Source organism: Arvicanthis niloticus, chromosome 14 (assembly GCF_011762505.2).
Source record: "Arvicanthis niloticus isolate mArvNil1 chromosome 14, mArvNil1.pat.X, whole genome shotgun sequence".
Classification (NCBI taxonomy): domain Eukaryota; kingdom Metazoa; phylum Chordata; class Mammalia; order Rodentia; family Muridae; genus Arvicanthis; species Arvicanthis niloticus.
Genome location: NC_047671.1, coordinates 25196072 through 25220000, shown reverse-complemented (window position 1 = coordinate 25220000; position 23929 = coordinate 25196072). Strand labels below are relative to the sequence as shown.

Below are 23929 nucleotides of genomic sequence, written 5' to 3'. Positions count from 1 at the left end.
ATATCCAAGTATTTGGCTCATGGTAGATGTAAAATGTTAGGGGAACTAACCTCTATGGGCTAACCTTGGCCTGGGATAATTAAGAGTCCTCTCCTCAACATAAATGAGGTATAGTTAACAAAGAAAATGTATATATTTAAGGCAAGCATTCACAGGACTGCTTTGATGTGCATCTATGTTGCGATTGAGAATTAGGGTCATGTAGGAGAGAAGGATGTCGCGGAGGATGAGTGAAGACTCAGGCCAAAGGACAAATGGGAGGAGCTGTGTGTCCCTGCTCACAGATACGGTCCAGGAGTCTGGTGAAGCTGAAAGGAGAGTTAATAAATGGGCCTTGAATTTGGTCTCAAGGAATCTATGTTTTATTATATAGTTTTAATTTCCTAGTTATGAAAAATATATGTATTAAATTGCACATAATAAACACAAGCTGGAATCTGAACAAAATGTTCTATGATCCCATCAGAAAAATCATTGTTATTTACATTCTGGCTAACATTTCTTCCCATCCTCTGAGTTTTACGAATAAACATGCACACACACCTCATAAGTGAAGTGTACAGTATACACTCTTATCTCCACAAGCCATTCAGAAAAAAGTGAAGGACCTGGCCTCAGAGCTGGCCCCAGGTGCTCTCTGCTCTCATTAGACTTGGCTGAAACATACAGTAAGTAAAGGAAAGAAATAGAGGGAACACAGTCAGGATTGCTGTACTTGTGTGATCTAAAACCAAAGAACCTGATTGTGTCTTTATAGAGAGAGTTTGTAAGGGACAAAAGGATTCCGATGTGTGGTGCTGCAGACGGACCTGCTGCAGACGGACCTGCTGCAGACAGACTTGCAGCTTTCTGCTGTGCACCCACACTTCAGTTTCAGAGTCCACTGATGTCGCCAATTTTAATGAGTATGGAAACTCCCACTTCAGCAATAAGCTTTTATTAATGTATACTTGGTTTTAATTAATTGTTATTCTAATGATTTTGTCAGTGTAAAGTTCTAATTGCACATGCTCATATCTTTTACATGTTCCTGGTTGGCAAAGATATGTTAATGATTCAGAACTCCTACAAAGACAGCTTCATAAGCATTTTAATCCAGCTATTCATTGCTCATTAATGAAGGCTGAAATTAAACACTTTGAATTGTAACTATTTTTTAAAAATATTTGTTACAGGGGAATTTACCTAAATATTCTCATAACTCCCTGATGGTTCAAGCAATAAAGACAAACCTAACAGACCCGGATATCCATGTGCTGTTCTTTGATGTGGAAGCTTTGATTATTCAACTCCTGACTGAAGAAGCCTCTAGGCCGAATACTGCACTTATTTCCCCAGAGAATCTGCAGAAAGCATCTGGCAGTTCAGACAAAGGGGGCTCGTTCCTAACTGGGAAACGAGCAGCAGTTCTTTTCCAGCAAGTGAAAGAAACTATCAAAGAGAACATAAAGGAGCACCTCCTGGATGAGGAGGAGGACGAGGAGGAGGTGATGAGGCAGAGGAGGGAAGAAAGTGACCCTGAGTACCGGGCCAGCAAGTCCAAGCCACTGACCCTACTAGAATACAACCTTACTATGGATACCGCAAAATTATTCATGTCCTGTCTCCACGCCTGGGGCTTGAATGAAGTTCTGGATGAAGTTTGTCTCGATCGCCTCGGAATGCTGAAACCACACTGCACCGTGTCCTTTGGTCTCTTATCGAGAGGAGGTCATATGTCGTTGATGCTTCCTGGTTATAATCAGGCTGCTGGAAAACTGCTGCCTCCTGCGAAAGCAGAAGTAGGAAGGAAGCTGCCAGCCATGGAGGGCGTAGGCAAGGGGACCTACACAGTGTCACGAGCCGTCACCACTCAGCATCTGTTGTCCATCATATCCCTGGCAAATACTTTAATGAGTATGACCAATGCAACGTTCATTGGAGATCACATGAAGAAGGGCCCCACCAGGTGTGACTATGAAGCTTAATCTTATTCTTTATTTCCCAAAGTGCTAAATCCTCTGTATTTGTTGTTTGGCTCTGCACACATGCTCTACTTTAGTCACATTAGTGATTTCCCATTTAAACTGTAAAACAGACATTTCTAAAATGCCAAGTTTAAAATACAATAAAATTACAGCAAATTAAACTTGACATTTCTAAAATGCCAAGTTTAAAATACAATAAAGTTATAACACATATATATATACATTTAGTAGCTATTTTAAATGTAGGAGTTGGTCATAGAGGATAACTCTTAAATAAATAAAATCTTTAAAACATGTTTTTATTTAATATAATTTTAATTTTCTGTGATAACCCTGATTGGTCTGGAAATCAATATAGACAAGACTGGCCTTGAACTCACAGCCTGGCCTAACTCTATCTCCTGACTATTGGTGTTAAAGGCATGTGTGACCAAGAATGACAATTCTTATTTTTTAATTGTGTGCTTATATTTGGGTCTGTGCATGTGTGAATGCAGATGCCTGAGGCTCCCAGAAAAAGGGTATTGTCCCCTGGAGTTGGAGTTAAATGTGGTTGGTTATGAGCTGCCCAAGGTGGGTGTTGAGAACCACTCTGCAAGAGCAGTATGTGCTTTTAACTGCTGAGCCGTGTCTTCTAGCTGTATAAATAGAACCTTAAATTTATAGCTTCTGGAAGTTTGAACTGACAATCAGTTTAAAATGTGCGTCTGTTCACAGTGTTTCTCATTGTAGTCTGTGTGCAGTAACGATGTGTCCAGTTACCAGCACTGGGGCGTGCTAATGAGTACAGTTCATATCTGCAAGAGGGAAGAACAATAACTTTAAAAACAATACTTTTAAAACACTATTTTGATGTTTTTACAATACTTAGCCTGAGTGCTATTTTCCATTTTTCCAAAGTTATGAAGACAGCTTATTACTGCACTTCATTAAAAGTTGACTATGTGAGGTTATTTTTTTAAAACCTAAGAGACACCTACTTAGCATTTATTTCATGTCTTGCTCTGTTTTAGTTACTTTTACAATTCTGTATCCTTATTCCTGTAAATACTTTGATATATGGGATTGCTGAGCTAGAATCCAAATGAGGGAGTTTATCTGTGGATCCCAAGATTTCTTTATGCTTTATATATGTATACATATGTCATGTATATGAACACTTTTCGGATTCATATATTCTTCCATGAAGTCCTGTGTGCTAGTGACAGTGGGTAGGCGGAGCTCCCAGGATGTTAAGAGTAAGAAGAGAAGGCTAAGGATGATTTTGACTTGTCAACTGTAGTTCACTGGAGTGTTCAAAAGTATGTGTTAAGACTAACAGAAAGTATAAATTTTAGTTACAAAAATTTGTGTTTTCTACCTCATAATCATGTAATTATTTTACTGGAATTTGAAATGCATAACATAAATAAGTATGAAACTTAGAAAACGATCATTTTTTCGGAATAGTAAGTTGAAAATGTTCTGCATGTGTTTATTTTTCATCTAGGGAATAACACTTTGAACCTCTCTGGAAGTAGGGAAATGTTCAGTGTTTCTTTCTTCTTTTAAAGGCCGCCTAGACCAGGCACCCCAGACCTTTCTAAGGCAAGGGATTCCCCTCCATCCTCCAGTAACATTGTGCAAGGACAGATTAAACAAGGTAAAATTAAATCTTATAAGTAATTGACGTGGCATTTCAGCAGTAGAAATGGAGAAGGCATTGCTAATGTATAATCATAATATTTTGTTTGTCTCAGATTGTTAAAAGAGAGAAAAGTTGTTATATTCCAGATGTAAATATGGATAATTAAGATGTCAGTTAAAAATAAATCAGATTTATCTGGAAATTGATAACTGAGCATATTTCAGCTAATTTTATTAGATGGTCTTTGGTCTAATTTGTATGTATTAGGGCCACCTTCATTTGACAACCCTAGTTAACTGTGTATGTCTTAAGTTTAAAAGTCATACGTATTATTAACTCTACTTGGGAATGTTTGAATTCTAAGATGTGTGCTGTGACTTGTGTTTTGCTGTTTGCTAGTGGTGTCTATGTTGCTATTCACAAGTCAAAATGCCTATTAAACTGTTCTTTGTATTTAAATAATAATATACCATAACTTTTATTTTTAGCTTTGTGTTTCATTAGTGAGTAGGAGGGGAAAGGCTGAATTTCTCCTCCTTTTGAAATCAACCCTAAAAATTTCTTTTTTTTTTTTCCCCTCGAGACAGGGTTTCTCTGTATAGCCTTGGCTGTCCTGGAACTCACTCGGTAGACCAGGCTGGCCTCGAACTCAGAAATCTGCCTGCCTCTGCCTCCCAAGTGCTGGGATTAAAGGCGTGCGCCACCACCGCCCGGCGTACCCTAAAAATTTCTATGAATTAACATACTATTACCCTTTTATGTATGTTTTTCTAGCCTTTTAATACTAACAAATGGAATACTAATAACACCCCCCCCCCCAAGAATGTTAGGGGACCACTTGTGCTCACATAATTATCTTGGGCCAAGATCACTGCTGAATTTCCTGGAATGAGATGATGTTTAACTTATTTAAATGGCAAGCCTGTGTTTTAGACAGTAGTAAATACTGCCCACTGTCGTCATTATGGACAGTAAGCTCTGATGCTCTGCGCCCTTCCTTTCTAGGTCTTTAGACCTATGGGGCCCCTTTCTTGTTTCTCTGTCGTTTAGTAAAGTTATAGTATCACTTTAGCATGGTTTATATTATCAATATAAAAATAGTATATAGAGGTATTTAGATAATTACAGTGTATGCATAGCATACATTATACATGTATAAAAGCATGCAAAGCAGAAATGTCTATAAGCTGAGCATCCTTGCATACACATAGAAGAGGACTAGAACTTGGGTGGCACTGCAGAAACAGATGCTCAAAGGGTTGAGCATCCCTCGTCTGGAAAATGAATCTGAAATGAATGAAGACCTGAAACTTGAGTGTCTTTAAGATTTTAGAGTATGTCTCACCTAGTCAATTATAGTCAGGATAAAGGTGCACTTAAAAAGAAATCCAGCTGAAACACAGGTTGAACATAAAACAAATGAATTCTCTGTTTAAACTTCACTCTTCTCTGCAAGGTAGCTATCATGATGTGCAATATTTCAAAATTAGAAACAGCAACAACTCTCAAAGTGCTTTTGGAAATTTTCTGGTGACTTCTTACCTTTTAATTTATTCATTTTCAATTTTTTCTTTGCTGTCATATCATCTACATTTAAATTCATAAACTTTATGGTTTCTTTTGCATTTCTTGAGATTTGCTTGAGTTATTTCACTGTACAGGACCTATATTCTTCTGTTTGGACTCTACTACCAGACTTGTCAGTTTTATTGCTTTGGAACAAGAGTTTGTTACTTTTGTTGCTATGTATTATACTGTTGAATTTATAGACAACAATTTATACATATTTTCCCTGTTTAGATTTTTTTCCAGTATGCTCTTTACTTCATTAAGAAGATAGCCTAATATTACTAATCTGTTGAGATTTTAATTTATTAATAGTTGTTGAATTTAGTTAGATTTTCTTCCTATATTCGTTGAAACGAATTTATAATTTTTCTCTATTTTCCTCATGAGATAAACAATCTTGGCAGTTTTGTTTGAAAACCACTTGGCATATAGAGCATACTTTATTATGATGGCTTATGCGTTTTATAGGTTATTACATATAACTTGTAAAATTTGTTTAAAATATGTAGTGGTCATAGGGATTTTAGTGTGTAGCTTCATTTCTGGTAATGGCTTTCTGACAGGGTAATGGCCTCAGAGGGTTAGTGAAAGATGATTCTTTAACTTTTCTATAGAGTTTGTATAGATAAATATGATTGACTCTGTTGGGTTGTTTGAGTCGTTAGCTGAAAGCTGTAGGGCTCAAATACATAGATTTTTTAAACTATGTATTTTAATTTTTAAAATGTATTTCAAGTTATGTTTTCTTGCTTGTTTTTTGCCTCTTTATTATAATAATTTTTCTTCATACACTTTCTATCAAATTTACCAGGCAAAAAGTTATAGAATTCTTAAAATTCTCTTTTTCATTTCTGTTATTCATCTTGATTTTTTTTTTAAATGCAGATAGCCTAGTGCAAAACAATTTTTAGGTCTTCTCTAAGATCTCAGTTGAATTCTACGATTTTTCTGCTTTCTAAGTGTTTGGTTTATATTTACTAACATCTAGTTATTCCTAGTTTTAAGTTCACTCTTAACACTTAGTTTCTTAAGGGGAACCTGAGTTTAGTTAATGAGATACGGCTGTTTTCCGGATACCCTCATAGTTAGTGCTGACGTTTCTTCCCAAATATGCTTAGCGGCAGCGCCCACAATTCCCATTGCCCTGCTTTTATGTTAATGTGGTGTGAGCAGTTAATGGAGTGAGGAAGTATTTAATTTTGCCAATATTTCCAAAATTTTCCAAGAATCTGTCTGGGTTCTCATTGATAGTGAAATAATAATTACTTGAATGATTGTAATCTTTTCAAATTTTTACAATTTTCTTCTTCAAAAATACTTGTGTATATTTGTGGCACATATGTTTCAATATATTTGTATATTATGAAATCGCTAAATCAAGCTAATTATTAAATGTCTTACGTTGCCAGTGTGCACACATACATCTGTGTAGATGTGTATGTGTAAGAAGTGCATAGTCTGCTGTTGGGTGGAGGACTTTATAACCTCAGGCCAGTTTGTTCAGTGCTACTCAATGTACAGTTGATCATTTTCTGCCTTCTTGTCTGTATTAAGTAAAGATTATTAAAACCTGACACCATAATAATTCAGTTGATATACTTCCCTTTTTTTGTAAGACTTTTTTCATTTTTTAAAACTCTTTGTTAGTTACATAAACATTTGGACTATCATTATTATTATTTAGCTTTATTTAGCTCACTTGTTGTTATAAATGACAGTCTTTATGCCTGCTGGTATTCTCTTTTTTTCCTAAAATATACTCTATTTTTAATACTCAGCATCTTTAATTACTATTTTAGTCATATAACTTCTCATCTTTTTGCCTTTTGTCTACTTGGGGCTTTGTATTTAAGGTACATTTTTATATAGGTATCATGTAATTATATCTTGGTCTTTTAACTAATGTGACTTAATTTTTTTTTTTAAGAAGGTTTTTCTAAAAAGCCCTGGCTGTCCTCGAACATACTATATAGACAAGGCTGGCCTTGCCCTTGCCTTCCCAATACGGGATGGAAGGTGTGTGCCACCATATCTGGCCGTGATTTACTTTTTAATTATTTATGCTATTTACATTTAGTGTTGCTGTCAGTATAGTTAGATTTGAGTCCCTCCTTTGCTATAGTTCTCATTGTCCTATGTTCTTTGTTCTTTTCTTTTTTGGTTATCCTTTGATTAACCAGGTATCTTTGAGTCCATTTCTTGTTTCATACTTTTTATAAGAGTGGATTATTTTGCATAGTACTTCAAATATTTTTCTTTCCAGTGGTCTTATCATATGTATATTAGTCTGCTCAAAATTGCCTCATATGCCAATGATACCTTAAATCCTTAACACTCTATTTATCTGTTTGTTTATATATGGCTTTGTTTGTTTGTTTTTGTGTGTATGTCTGTGTGTATGTCCATGCCCAGATTGCCATAGGGTAGATGTGGAAGTCAGATGACAAATTCCTGGAGCTCTCTGGTCTTCAGCTTGACTACCTGTCTCTAAGCACTGAGTCCTCTCGCTAGACACTTTTATGCCTCCTTCCATATTTTGATTTAGTTTCTATGGTAGTAGTTTTGATGTAATTAGTTATTTTTCATTAGGCTCTTAGTCTCTTTTAATCCTATCTTAATGTATTTTTAGCCTGAATAATTCTTTTATTCCTTTTACTTTTTTATACTTACAGTTCAGTCACTGCCCCACTTCCATCCACCATCCCACAGTTCCTCATCCCATTCTTCCTCACCCTGTCTCTAAGAGGATGTCCCCCCCACCCCAGACATCCTTACTCCCTGGGGCCTCAAGTCTCTTGAGACTAGATGCATCTTCTCCCATTGAGGCCAGACCAGGCAGTCCTTTTTAACTCTCTTAACTCTATCTTTCTTTGAATGGATGGGTTATCTAATACTTGTCATACCTTTGCTTGTTCTGAGTTAGTTTTAATTTTTGTTTTGTTTTCTTGAGACAGGAGTTCTTTGTGTATCCTTGGCTGTCTGGGGGAATCTTGCTCTGTAGACAAGGCTGGCCCTGAACTTACAGAGATCCACCTGTTTCTCCCCCTCTTCCCAACTCCTCCCAATGTCAGGATTAAAGACATGTACCACTAAAAATTCTTTTTTTTTCTTTTTTAAGTTTCTTAAGATGGTTTCTCTGTGTAGCCCTGGCTGTCCTGAAATTCACTCTGTAGACCAGCTTGGCCTTGAACTCAGAGATCCACCTGCCTTCTGAGTACTGAGATTAAAGGGTTTTTTAATTATTCTTATTATTAACTATGCTTTCCTGTCTTTAAATTTTTATGCTTGGGTATCATAGAAAAAATTTAAATTTGTCAGATAGGATACTAGATATTTTTGTATTCTTACAGAACTTTTCTTTTAGAATGGAGTTCTGTGAAAGCAGTTTGACTATCATTTTTATGAATCGGTAGGTAGATTTTTGAGTAGTACTCAAAGTAATGCAAAATATTTCTTATCACTGAGGCAAGACCTTCCTTAGGACTCAATCAAATGTTCCATGATCCTTAAGTTCCCAGCAGACTAGCGGAGAAGGGTGCCCTGGGCTTTCTGAAGGTTCAGTCTTCCTCCCTCATTGGTTACTCTGCTGTGTTCTGATTGGTTACTCTGCTGTGTTCTGATTGGTTACTCTGCTGTGTTCTGATTGGTACTCTGCTGTGTTCTGATTGGTGCTCTGCTGTGTTGTGATCGGTGCTCTGCTGAAACTTGAGGGGAACAAGCTCCACCTCGAGCATCTCCTTTCTCTCTTTTCCAGCCCTTCAATTCTAGCTGTTCTATCTCCCAAGACTCCCAGCTTTGTGCCTCCAACTCATTGAGTTTTGATTCCCTCTGTCTTGACTTAGGAGTTCTGTCAAGTTAATGGTGAGATAGGCCAATCGTAGAGCTCACTTTGTCTCAGGTTTGTGAAAAAAATGTTAATTAAAAATAAATAAAAATTTAAAAATGACATGTTAATTATAAATAACAATATTTTAAGGGATTCTCAGGTCCAACCAGCACTTGACTTTCAAATTAGATTTCTGCCACTGATCCTGGAAAAGACAGTGATACACTGTTGATCAGTTTGTATAAAGATTTCTCAAGATTAATTAACAAAGAGTGCTTCTCATTTCTTAGATGATATAAATTTAACCAATTTCTGAAAATATCTTTGCAAAGAGCATAATTTAACCTTACATTTTTCACCCGTGTAGCCACTTGTGACTACATATAACTTTGCTTGTGACTTTTCCACAACAATGTCATTAGGTTTTCCTTCCCCAACTCCTTTCGGATCCTTCCCCCTTCCCTGTCCACCCAACTTTATGTCCTTCTGCTCCGTCTCTTTCTCTCTCTCTCTCTCTCTCTTTTTTTTTAAAGAAGAAACACACAAAAAACCCAAACACCAGAACAAACAGGGAAGAGATCATTATGGGGGTGGGGACAGAGGGAGGAAAGAAAGCAAAATGGAACAAAAACTCTACAAAATACCATTGAGTCCCCCTTTTTGGCTAACTTCTGTCCATGGGTCCGGTCCTGATTGTGGTTGATGGACCCAGTGACACTTAAATTGGAGAAAAATTGATGTTCCTTTTGTCAGTGAGAATCACTAGCAGAGAGGTTCTTGGTTAGGGTTGGAACCCTGTTTCCACTTCCCCCTCTTGGTGCCGGGACCATGTCTGCCTTGAACCTGTGCAGGTCTTGTATGTGCGGCCTTTGTCTCTGTGAGTTTTTATGTGTTTTGAAGTCACTATTTCCTTGGAGTCATCCCCCCACCGCTGGCTCTTTCAGTCTTTCCTTTCTCTTTCTTTCACATACATTCCTAAGCCTTGAAGGGACCAGCTTGATGAGGACATCCATTTTGGACTGAGTTCACCAAAGTCCCTTGTTCTCTTCACACTGTCCATGTGTGGGTCTTTGGGTTAATGTCCTTCTGCTGCAAAAAGAAGCTCATTTGAAGAGTGTGGAACCAGGCACTGACTATGGGGATAAGAGTATATCATTAGGAGTTATTTTATCATTGCAGTCCTTTAGCAGAATAATAGTATCAGGTTTTTCCTTAGCCCATGATCTATCTAGTCTCAGGTTCTATATGGGACGCTGTCAGGTATGGTTTTCATCTCATGGAGTGGACTTTAAATCCAATCAGTGATTGGCCACTCCCATAACATTTGTGCCACTATTTCAGCAATTCATGGATAGGCCACTGTTGTAGGTCACAGGACTTGATTCTGGGTGCTATTGATAATTAACTTTTTATTCTAGTAGTGTGAAGAGTACCTTCTGATGTTTGGGGGATTTCATGGTATCTTTCTGGCCAATGATTCAATAAGGTGTAAGCCTATTCCTGGCACTGGAGATTTTTAGTTGGCTTCTTAAGATGTTTAGTTGAAGTTCTAGCATGTGTATGTATGTATGTATGTATGTATGTATGTATGTATGATAGATGTATGTATGTATATGTGTATGTATATATACAAATATATGTGTGTATACACACATATATATACATATATATAAACATACACACACATATATATGAAAGAAATCTAGATAGCTTCACTAAATAACAGGAAAGACAATGTCCCAATTTAATTGCCATTTTTTAAAATTGGCTTATTCGTTTAATTTGTTATAGAAGCTAAAAAGAGGGATTGTTATCTTGCTCACTGAGTTTTCCTAAGTCATTGGTACAGTGGTTGTTTCATGGAAGAAGGTGGTAACTAATGAATCCATATATATCCTCTTTCTGCTTCTAGAGTAAATATTTCAGTAACTAGGTACTGTGAATATAAGAGCAAAATAAGTTCCTGGCTTCGAGGAGTTCTTATGCCTATTGGAGGCAACGTAGAAGAGTGTAGTTCATGGTATTGCTTTACTAGATTTATTTGCTTTTCAAATAGAGTTTGAGTGTCTTGTGGCTCTTAGGCTTTGTCTAATTTTTGTGTTTTCATGTGTTTAGCTCAATATTTGGAATGTATATTAAGCACCTGGTTAAGTGTTGACATGGGAAGTTTTAACAGCTTTTTATATAAATTCATCTTTTAGTGTAATGAATTATTTCTGCCTCATTCTTGGGCTTAGAGGACTCTGTCTATCTATCTATCTATCTATCTATCTATCTATCTATCTAAAATTTTGTATTATTATTTATTTACATGTACACGTGTGTATGTCTGTATATGTGTGTGTGCTGGAGGTTAGGGGCATCCCCTGGAGCTGGAGTTATATGCAGTTATAAGCTGCCTGTTGTGGGTGCTGGGAATTGAACTTGGGGCCTCCACAGGAACAATACAGATTCCCAACTGCTGAGCCATTTCTCTAGCCCCCAGTTATTGATTTTTGATGTTAATAATGAAGACATTTTAAAGCAGATTTTCTTTTAAGTCTCTGGTTATAGTTATAGCCTAGAAAAGTCACTGTTATATTTGACCTTACTTTAGTTCTGATGTGAACTAATGATGATTCAAAGATTACATAATAGTATTTTATTTTTAAGAATATTCTAAATTTATTTTTATATGTGTGAATTTTTGCCTGGATCTATCTATGTAGATGCAGCACACAGGTGCCTAGTGCCCACAGCGGCTAGAAGACGGTGCTGGATCCTCTAGGGTCCAGCTGTCTGTGAGCCACCCTGTGGTTGCTTGGAGCTGAACCTAGGGTCCTAGGCAAGAGCAGCAGGTGATCCTGTACCAGTCCTATAGTTTTTAGACATCATGAGCTTCTTGGTATGTTGCTGCCTTAATATACCTGCCTTTCGTCACAGTGGGATTGTTAATTCATTCTGAAACAATAGATCCTTAATTCTTTCTGCTGTCTGTATGCTTGTATACCCAGCACACATTAGTTATTTAATTCTCTCATAGAGATTTTTTTTTTGGCTTAATGGTGTTTGACAGTTCAGTTATCCATTGCTTCCTAGTTTGTTACTCAGTATCTAAGTAAACATGTCTAGATGATACATAGGTATATTATTAAAGTGAAGTTTTTCAAGACCATTACAGTGACTTAATACAGGGACTTATTTATGATCTACAGGGTATCCAGAATCAGTAAGTTTCAAAAGTCCACAAGAAACCCCTCTAGCTTTGTATAAGTAGCTATTTGTAGTAGTTATGCTTGCTGCAGCAAACATACACTGTATTTAATGATCATAGCTGCTGTGGACTCTAGATCACAGCTTTCATCTTAACAGGAGTAAGCTAGTTGTGGGGCAATTGCCCAGGAACATGATTTTGGATACCCCCAATTTTTTTTTTTCTAGTAGAGAAACAGTTTCATATTTTTACAGAACAAAGTAAGCCATAAGTCAAGACATGTTTAGGATACACTGGTGAGTCATTGGAGAGACGGTTCCAGCAGGACAGGGGAAGCTTTTCAATAGCTCCAAGATGCTTTCTGATGACAGCCTCAGCTTCTGGTGTGGTAGAAGCTAGCGGGATGCTGAGTTGATAGGTTACTACATGTTAGTTCAGACAAAGAAATGGTCAAGGCATGTGTGGTCCAGAGGGCTAGAAGTGGGCAGGATGAGGCAACCAGCCTGTGGACCATAACACTCCAGCTTCCTCACAGTACTGAGCTTCCAATGAGACAGCGAGTCTCTGCAAACACAGTTTTAAAAAATTAATTAGCTAATTCATTGTTTAATTTGTTGAGAATAGATATTTTATATAGTATATTCTTATGACAGTATTTTCCACTTTCCCAACTCCTCCTAGATCCTCCCACCCACCCAAATCTATAGCTATTCTCTCTCTCATTAGAAAACAGTCATCCAAATAATAATAAACAAATAATAAAATCAGATAGCAATACAAACAAACAGATAAGAATAGACTTTTTTTAACACAAGTTTTTGGTCACAGTTCCAAATTATCAGTCAGATACAAAGTTTGATTGGTAATATTTTCAAGCATTTATAGTCTTGAAAAACTAGGTTTTTGTGTTCTTACTCTCATGAAGTAATCGACAGGTATGTGTAATCAAATTAGAAGAGTAAGCAACAACACAGAGCCTAGCAATCTAGGGTCCATTGAGAAGACTAAAGAATTTGTCTGGAGATGATAGCTTGATATTTCATGATAACTACTCAGCAGATAGGGACAAAGTTGGGAACTTTGTAATGCAATGTTTCTGGACCTGCTACATATCACGCTTAGTGGGACTGTGGAGTTGGTGGGTGGAAGATCACTGGTCAACCAGAGTTTACATCTGAGTGCAACAGGAAATGGTTAATGATCTGTACTGCAGTATTGCCTTCATGGTTACGGTATGTACGTTTATAATGGGTTAATCAGCATAGCTTTCCATTATCTCTTCTGAATTAGGACATATTAAGTGTGGATCTTTCATGACAAAAGGCATTAGAAAAGCAATTTAAAGTTTTTGTTTCACATTACTGTAACAGTCACAGTAAGTTACTGTATTAATTGTGACATTTGCATGGGGGCCCTGAACATGCAGTCTAACTAGTCAAGGGAGATGTTACATTGCCTCATTTGAGTTCTTTGAGACTGGGCGTCACATGGATCAGGCTGCTTCCAAGTTACTTCAAGTCAAGGATGGCCTCCAGCTGCTGATCCTTCTCCCGCTTACCTTCCTCCTCTGTGCTGGGATTACAGACCTGTACCTCCACTCTCAGTACATTACTTAGTTGATACTTCAGTTAGATCTTAGGAAAAGAGAAAAAAAAAACATTAATGATTTACTTAAATACTCTGTGGACTTAAAAGATGAATAGAATGCCATTTGTTCAAAGCATATAAACACACAGACATAAAGGCGAGGTAAAAAGGGAAATGTCGTTCAAGATGCCTGCACTAGATGCCAGACATGGTGCAGAGTATCTTCATGGTAGGTGCATGGTGGCTGGTGCTTCAGCAATTCCTAAGTCTAACATTTTTCTACTTACCTTGTTTTGCTCTCTCCCTCCCTTCTTCCCCCACCCCTCCCTTCCCTTCCCCCTTCCCTTTTCTCCCTTTCCCCTAGTATTATAATTACCAGTACCATTTAAAGGGCTATTTAGTGTTAAATAATTTTATCTTTCCAGTGTTAAGATTTAAAAAACAAAAAAACTTTACCTTCTGAAGCATTGCATTTATTTTTTCTATAGTTGTAGATTTTCTTGTGTGTGTGTGTGTGTGTGTGTGTGTGTGTGTGTGAAAGTCTAGGTACCCTTTGGGTATTTATACACTCAAGGCTGTTGAGATTGAGACCAATATGTAAAGACACTTTGTCATTCAAAATGTTAATCTCTGTCATGTACAAGTTATTTACATCACAGTAGCAGTAGAGGAAAGCTGGAGTTCAGAATCAACCTGGAGTGAGAAAAGATCTCTGTAACAATGGAAAGCACAGATGTTATAATGTTGAAAACCCATGCTTCTGCCATGTGAAGAAAAGCTGGAGCAAATACTTACAGGCACATCTTGTGGTCTAAGCTTGCCATAGTGATCTAGTTTCCATGGGATAATAAACAATTGAGGAGGCTCAGAACTACAATAGTTCTTTTTTAAAGGGCACTACCTGGCAAAATAATAGAACTCAGGTCTCTTCATCCTTCCTTCCAGTCTATAAGAGTGGTGACACGCCACCTATCTACTGCCATCAGATGCACAGACATGATTTATGCTAGGACTCTTCAACATTCATCCACAGGACTTTTTCTGATTTGACATTTATTACTAAACTTTGAACATTTTCCTTTGAGTAATATTTTTTCTTCTAGTTTCTGATTTTTTTTTTTACATGTGGGCAGTTATAAAAAAAAAAAACGCTGTGATAAGAGTTTAATTTTTCAATGAACTGTAAAAGTATTTCTAGATTTTGCCATTCTAGTTCTGAGGTAGTATGAGTAAAATATTTTTTACCTTGCTCCAGAGATTTTTAGAGTTTAGTAAATCTAATCTCTTAATCTCTAGTACTTGATTAGTAGCATCCATACGATCTATCAGAGCATGAATAGATAAGCACCTAACTTCCACTAAACATGACTCCACAATTATGATGCCATGAATGGTTTTTTCTCTTCCTGTACGCAGTTGCGTTGTTGAACAGCAAGTCCTAGTATGCATACTCAAGCAGCTTTGCAGGCCATGCTCCTGATTTTCTTTTTTGATTATTCATAGTGACTTAATTCTATTTATTTCACATAGCTGATAGTGACCGGTCACTACTGAACTTTCATTTCTTTTTTGATTATTTTCTGATCTTCTCATTCTAGTGTACCTACAGAGTTAGGGTGAAATCAAACAGAATTAACACTCTTTTCTAGAGAATGTGAGAAAGGGACCTGTCGTGAAGGGACAGGTGGCAGGATGGGAGTGTGACAAGAACGCGTTATATACATGGGTGAGACTGTCTAAGAACACATTTCATACAGAGAAGTTTCAAATGTTGGGGTCCCCCAGAGCAGGGTACACAGCATTTTTGGAGGCAGGAAGTTCAGCCACACGGGCAGTCCTGAAGTAAGCAGCGTCCTTAACTAGCTTTCTACATGGGTGGTAAATCTCAGTCACTTAAACTGAATTTGTAATTAAATAGTGAAGAGAAATGAAAAATAAAATTATTCAGTGGACTATACCCAATATTTGGTATTTTTTTAATATTATAGTGGAATTTTTAGATATTATGGTAGACAATTAAATACATAAGTGTAACACAAAATAGTCATAACCTCATACTAAATAAAATCCAAGTCTATCATAATAAGAAAGCACTTCAGTTTTCTCTATAAAACTTTCATGGGTGCAGTAGGCATGGAGCTAGTTCCCATTCTCCTACAGACTTCTCTTCGTTCTGCTGGTCACCTCACACGTGCCTGAGTGACATTATGATGCATTCCTGTGAAAATCATAAAAAAGTTGCTTCCTGCAGCTGTCCAGTCTTAACAAAAGGGCTTCACTGCATGAAAAGCAAACACACCGTTCAGCAGACAATGCCTCATCTGCTCAGGAGCCCGAACCCTTTGCTGCTCAGTGACAAAAGAGAGGGGAGGGATTAATTTGAAGATGCTTGTGCATGACATATGGTAATTTTTTCATAGGAAGGAAGTGTCACATGGTGACCCCTAAATCTTAACACTGACCTTTAGTTGTAGACTGTGTATGCCATAAGGTCCTCTGGCTTTTTTCAAATATCATATGATAATTTAAACTGCAACATTTTCCTGGCTGTACAACTTTCTTGAGACAGGGAAGGGATTGCTTTATCCACTGTATATGAATTACAAAATTCATAATTGTTTTAGTGCATATATTTTAAACTGAATGAAACTATATTAAAATTCTTCTAAGGAGTTAAATGGAATGACTGTGTGCGTTCTTTACAAGCTGTTATGTTTGATAATGAGTTTTAATGTGGATGTAGAGGATCAAAATGCTGTTGTAGTCATTTGAAATATTTAAAAATAGTTTCTGTATAATATTAGAGAATAAACTTAGAAAAATATGATCAAAATATAAAGGCCTCCTAAAAGTTTTCTCTGTGATATATTTTAAAGACTGGATTACATTTCTGATAATTTTCAATGTAGTTTTCATTGCTTTGTGAAATTCATAGATTTGCTATATTGCAGATTTATAATATCAAAAAGATGGTGGCTTTCTGGGGAAGCTGAGCCACACTGAGATACTGGCTCAGCGAGACCCCCATCCTTGCAGTGCGTGCCAACGAGTGACCCTTTCCAGTGAAAGCATCACTTTTACTTATACGTTCACTATATTTTGCTAACTATGTTTTCACTCTTCACTAATATTGAGTTTTTTTTTCAGAAACCGCTGTACCTCAATTCTTTGCTCTTTATTTCTTCTTGTTTTCTCTGCAAGCTGCTGCACCTGTCGTTTCTGCTCGGTCTGATGCTGATCACTCTGGCTCTGCCTCTGCCTCTCCTGCTTTACAGACCTGTTTCTTAGTAAATGAAGGTATTCTCTCTCTCTTTAGAGCACTTCCTTTCCCTCTCTGCTTTGGCCTGATAGACTTACTCTTGGTTTTTGTTTTTTAATCTGATTTATACATCCATCTGCTTTATTTTGTATGATTCCCATTTTGAAACCTTATTTGCTGAACTGAGTGCCAGGTGCCAATTGTAAACCATGTAATGTCCCTCCTGCCTAGAGCAGAACATGTCTGCTGTTATCTAGAGTGCTGTTACAGGAGTGCAGAGATGCTAGTCTTGGTCGTGAGGTCTTTGTTAAAAGTTGAATTGTCACAGTGCTTCTTGCCATTTGATTTGCAGCATTAGCGATAATAAACGTATTTCAGCGTATGAGAGACAGCATGCTGTCTTTATATTACCATGTGCTCTATAAAAGATAAGCGAGTCTGTTAATTTGCATTCTCATTTGAAAAATCTTCAGATTGATTATATAAGCTGATAGGAACTCACCTTTTCTACTATTTCTGCTTCAGGCAGAGGCATAAAAATCTATAATTTAAGCCTTCGGATTCAGTTGGACCAGCATATTCTTGTTGTGTAGTTACACAAGTGGAAACTACTTTGGGAAATGTGGACTTGAGAATGGACTACTCAGATATTTGCTTCTCAGTCCTCTCATGGCATTGTCTGTCCCTGACGTGTGCCTAGCTCATGAGTCCCACAGCTCAGCCACTGTCGCTGTGTGATCTCAACCATTAACAGTCTGTAAAATAACGAGGAGGAGCTTTACACAATCTAAAATATAGCTCTAAATGATTCACTCTTCACCAAAACTAATATTGCAAGGCCATTTAAACAGAGGGAATGTTCAGTTGCCAGTGGAGCAGAGCCCCTGTTACAAGTAGTAAGTACTCCCTGGGAAAGCAAGGAGAGCAACGTACCGTGATAATCTGTTGTTTGCTTTGTTTTCCTATCAGAGGGCTGTGCTAAAGACTGAGGACTGTGTGACTATGTGAAGGCTGGATTGGAATAATTAGAATAATAGTCGTTGAGCTATTTTAAAAATAGTTATTTGTTAATTTATAATATACTATAAGGCTTTGGTAAGGATTATCGTGTGCGAAAGCTTGGCTGATAAGTAGTTCAGTTAGACTGTGTCTGCAAGACATTAAAACTAATCAGGAGATTACTCATGTGAGTAATTTGTGTATATATCCATATATGGATATATGGATATGTCCATGTGTTGTAAATTTCAAAATGAAATGTATGTCCATCACCTTTATTAATGCAATTACATATTTGTTATCAGTTGATGAGAATTTCCTACTGAATGGATGAATTTTTAAGTAGGCTACTTGCCTCTTTTTAATAATTTAAGAGATCACTTTATAATTTATTATAGTGTTTTGTTATTAATTTAGAAGACTACAGTTTTAATTCTTTTAAAACACAGAACTAATAAAATTCTGTGTTCACAGATAATGCATTATGAATGATAGTGAATGCCTTGTCATCCATTACTGATTACTTGTTTCTAGATGTTATCCTTGGGAGAAAATGGTACAATACACTGAACTAATAATGGCCTCATACATAATTTGAGAAAATGAGGCATTCATTGAATGTATAATATATTTATAATATATACTATACAGTTTTGTACACTTATAAAATAAAGGTGAAATAACTCATACAATCTGTATACTAGTATAGTGGTAGTCTTTCTCATATTATTAGATTTCATATCAAGAATCAGAAATTTGGAAAAAATAAATTGATTTTCTTTCAGTTGGAATTAGTGATAGTTAAGACTAAATTTTGGATTATCAGGTTTTTAATTTTGTGGAATGTCTTCATTTACATTTCGTTAAAATTGACATTATGCTATTTCAGCTTTGATTGTAACTAAGTTTCTGATTCATTTAGTAAGAGAGATGATTGTACGATCTTAATTAAAACCTCTGACAAAAAGGGAAGACAGCCCCTTGACTGGTCTGCTAGCAGCACACAGATCAGAACCGGGGTGTGTGTCTGTGTGAATGCCCTTTTACGTGGCAACAGGTTCGCATGTGCTGTTCTCACATGGGTTTATTCCGTCCTTTCCTATCTTCTAATATCTTTATTTTAGAAAATCTTTTTAGAAATGTGTTTTCTTTGGGATTTTGGCAAAACTGTGTGAACAATTGGTTTTTATAAACTTCACGTCTTGTAGGTCTACATATAAATGATTAAAAAATATATATATTTCAGGTCATTTTGTATATAATACTACTAAACTACAAGTATTTGTAACCTACAGATCTTCCCTTTTTGTTTTTGATAAGTGTACATAAACAAAAACTTTCTACTTATTGTAGAACACTAAGATGTCTAATGTACTTGTAATATGTCACCTTTTGATAGGATGGAGCCAGTTAGCTGCCATGCACTGTGTTATGCTGCCTGACCTTCTGGGGCTGGATAAATTTAGGCCTCCTCTCCTGGAGATGCTAGCTCGGAGATGGCAAGACCGATGCTTGGAGGTAAGGCTGAGTGAGGAGGGAGACACAGCTATCCCACAGATTCAGTGAAATGTGAATCTTAATCGAAAGTAACTTTTATCCCCCATTACCACTTACTCATTCTATTACAGAAAACACAAAGTCAAGATTTCTCCATCCTCCTCCTTTGTTTCTGTAATAAACAGTAAATGTTCTAGCGTGTTTATTCTTTTACTTCTTAAAAAGTCATTGAGTATTTCATTAAAAGTTTCACATACTTTCTGTAGTTATTTTTTAAATGTTGGTTTCTGTAGAAATCATGCACTCACATGCAAAGACGTATAACCCCTTGTCCATGATTGAGTATTTGATACAATCCCTTTCATCAAGTTTCCAAGGGAGCAGTCAGAGACCAAATGGAAGGCCCTATGTTGTAGTAAAACAGGACAGTCTTCTGAATTCTTATAGAGCTGGATTAGATGTCAGTGCCAACTATTATTAACTTGGTAACCCTGGATACTTCGCTTATTCTATTTGTAGATAATTTGTAGAGATGATAATGTAATTCTCATGAGAGCACACATGATACTAGGGTATGTTGCTGCATGAACTTCATGGATTATACAAATGTACATTTGCTATTGGCCATGATGTCACTGAGAAAGAATTTGATAGGACCTCTGTATGTGTGGCCTACTGTTGAATGAAACATCACAATACGTAAAGATTTGTCTCTTCTGGCCTCTGTTGACTCAGCTCCAAGCAAAACCAAAACATTAAAGTCTGCATAGATTTGCATTGAATAATCTTTGAATTTACTTTAACAGACAAGATACTTATAAAGAATGTTTTACTCAAACTCTTTTTTAGATGAAGCTGAATTAGCTCTTCAGCTTATAAATAATTAATAAATTGAATAAATTGATTTGTACTTTGATTGAAAATAGACTACCTTCTTTGGGCTCATGCCTGTGGAATTTCTGCTAAACATAACTAAATTTAAACTGCAAAATAAAAAGTTGCATGGCCAATTGGAAAAAAAATTGATATGATTTTGAAAAATGATTCCCTCTATAAAACTGAAAGAGGTTACGCAGGAATCTATTTACCCATTTTGTTTGTGTCTAGGTATATGTGAATCATGTGAATTTATACCTATTTGATTATATAAAGGATCAATGCTTGAGGCAATGTTGATGTGATAAAGTAGATAACAAATATCAAAAACGCTTGGTAAAATGTAAATTTCAAATCAAGAAATAATTTTTTGGAGCCCTCTGTCATCTCTCTGGCCTGTTGACTCAAACATTATTATTCAATTAATGACTTTAACATATTTATTTGCCTGCCCTGATTCCTTTCCCTTAGTTCCAAGCAGAACTGTAGTATATAAGGAATTCACTAAATTAGGTTTAGTTTCTATTGGGCATAAAGAAAAACAATTTAATCCTCCCAACATTGATTTTTAACAATAAGAGTTACATGGAAATTTAATAATTGAAAGTGCTGTATTATAAGAATGCTTTAGAAAATCAAGTTTTAAGCATAAAACTAATTAAATGTCTATTCGTTAGCTTAAAAATATTTTTGAATGAAAGTATCTTTGGTCATGTGCAAGATGCCAGCATTTAATTATTCCATAAGTAGTTACTTCATTATTAGATTAATAGTCTTAAATAAATAAGAAATTTCTGTGTTTTCTAATTTTATATCACGATGAATTTTCTGGTTTGTGGACATCACTTTACTGACTGATGTGCTTCTTCTCTCATTGTCTTTTAGGTGAGGGAGGCTGCACAGGCCCTGCTTCTAGCAGAGCTGAGAAGAATTGAGCAGGCAGGACGGAAGGAGACTATCGACACCTGGGCTCCTTACTTACCTCAATATATGGACCATGTCATATCACGTGAGTGCTAGCGCTTCTCTGATAGCTGTGGGAGGGCTCTGTGGAAAGAGTACCAGACCAGTCAGTGCCTGTGCTTCCTGAAGTGAACACGAGTGGGAAGAGGTCCTTACATCTGCTCTTCTCTATGTGAGTCTCGGTAGTTTAGAATATGGCAATTAAAAAGAACAAGATATAACATATATCAAATATTCACTAATGACCTGACTCTTTAAGAAATTAATTCCCAATAAGAAAAACTATCCCTATTCTATTTAACCCTTTTTCCTCTGACTATTGTTTCTTTGGGCTTATGGGTTGGTTCCACAGGATCCATACTGATCTTGTGGTATGTGTGGAGATCACTGGAAAGTTAAGATTATGTGAATACTTGAAAAACAAAGGTCTATTAAAGTTACACCTGTGTATAAAGAGAAAAGAGAAAATTTGCAGCACTGAGTCTGATGAGTCTTTCAAATGACTATGATTTAAACAAATTGGAAAAATTATTGCATTTTTAGGAACTTTGTGAAAATTATAATTTTTGTACTCATGGTGTTAGGTTAAGTGTACTTTGGGAAAAGGTTGTACTTGGCACCATCATTTTTTTTTTCTCTATGACAAAAATGTTTGTCCTCAGTTTATAGAAGTCTTTGTTTTTCTAAAACAAAAAGGTTAATAATTAAAATTTTATTTTGATTTACGTTAGTAAGATACTTTCAGTTTTTAACATAAAGTCTTAATTAAACTTTAAAGAAACATTTTACCATTAAATGTGCTTGCGTTTTACAAAGTGAAACCCTGGACTTTTTTTTAAGCAGACTTTGTCCACTGTCAGTTGTTCATGTAGAGAAGAGCTTACCTGCAGCATATCTGTCTCATCTCGTGCGAGCAGCACATGCATCGCTCAAGAAGCAGATAAGATTGGGCGTAAGACTGGAGAAGTTTGTAACTGTCAGAGTGGATGTGAGTGCCAGGCCAGCTGTGCTCTCCTGAGACGTAATTAGGCGTGTGACCTTGAGGACTTTACCAAGGTGTTATGAGCTTCCATCTTTTCAGTTAAAAATCAAGAGGAGTTGTGGTGGAATGAGTTAGCCCTTGTCAAGTGTACAGGTTGGTACCTAGCTCACAGGAACACTATTGATTTGCCCAGTAAATAAATACTTGAGAGAAGTGTGGTCACATATTCACATGACATGACATAACATAATTAAAACTTCTTTCTATTTGAGTATCAGATATTTATTGAGTGAATTTCTAAAAACCTTTTAAACATAAAACTAATAATAATAATCACAATAGCAAAGAACAACAAAACCCAAACCTACGGACTCAGCAGAGCGTCAGATGTTTTCTTTGCTTCCTCTCTGCCATGCATGATGTGGACCGCTCAGCTCTACCATGCCTTCCTTGCCAGGACTGATTGGCATCCCAGAAGCCATGAGCTAATATACTTTCTTCCCCCAAGAAAAATAACTTAGGACCTCTAACATGTTCACTCTATTTAATATATTAGCCTTAAAATTCGTTTTTACAATTTTTAAATAAAAATTTTATAGCTGGTGACTTCAGTGGTACAGTGCTTACTTGTTTTGATCCCCAGCACTGCAAAATAAAATAAAATAAAATACATTATCAAATAAAATGAAACTAATAAATAAAATTAAGTGAGTTTTCAGAACATACATCTAAGAAAAAAGAAAAGAAAGGGTGGATGAAAACCCATGCATACCTTTTGAATACGTGACTAGACAATGTGAAATGCGCCCAGTTCCTGATGTGAGTGTCACCCTTAGAAAGGAGATTCTGAGGATCAGCTGTGTCATAGCCCTTGCTGCACAAAATGTCCTTAAGGGTCTGCGGAGGTGGCTCAGGTAGATGTCCTTGTCCTGGAGATGCAGAGATGGGAGAATCCCTGTGCCCTAACCAGATCAGTGAGTTCCATGTTTAGTGGGAAATGAGTGCCCTCAGCATAGTAGCACCCCTATATATACATACACAAACACACACACACGCACACATACACACATAGACACCGCTTATTCATATATATGTAATATTTATATGCATATATGTGTGTATATATAAATGTTATATATAAATTATATATAAATAATATATAAGTAACATCATATTATATATTAATATATAAAGATAAATACATTTATATTTTTATATATTTTTATATAATATATAAAATATACAATGTATAGTTATATAATTTTATATATGTATATAAATATTTATATGCATACATATTTATCAATATAAATATTAACATAACTATTAATGCATATATGTGCACGCACATAAATAATTTTTAAAATGTTTCACAATTGAGGACAAACTCTCTGAGGTATTTTAGAGTAGACTGAAGGTAAAACTATACAAGAATAAGTCACAACTTTAAGAGGAAAATTGAATTATAAAAAAATTATAGAAACAATCAGAAACATTTTTAAGACATCTCTCTTCAGCATGAACCCAGGCTGTCTCTAAAGGGGTATGGAAAGCAGCTGTAGACGTGGGCAAGCAGAATGAAGG

The 23929-nt window shown here is 36.2% G+C and overlaps 1 protein-coding gene across 2 annotated transcripts in view; it reads left to right on the top strand.

Moving 5' to 3' along the window:
• Positions 1 to 23929, top strand: part of Wdr7 (WD repeat domain 7) — a 259944-nt gene that overhangs the window by 66995 nt on the left and 169020 nt on the right. The window contains exons 15-19 of one of the 2 annotated variants that reach the window (XM_034517776.1): positions 1176 to 1948; positions 3521 to 3609; positions 16971 to 17066; positions 19427 to 19545; positions 21286 to 21409. In XM_034517776.1, the coding sequence (XP_034373667.1) occupies positions 1176 to 1948; positions 3521 to 3609; positions 16971 to 17066; positions 19427 to 19545; positions 21286 to 21409 (1201 nt within the window). The remainder of the gene's footprint in view (positions 1 to 1175; positions 1949 to 3520; positions 3610 to 16970; positions 17067 to 19426; positions 19546 to 21285; positions 21410 to 23929) is intronic. The other variant, XM_034517777.1, reaches the window with a different exon arrangement.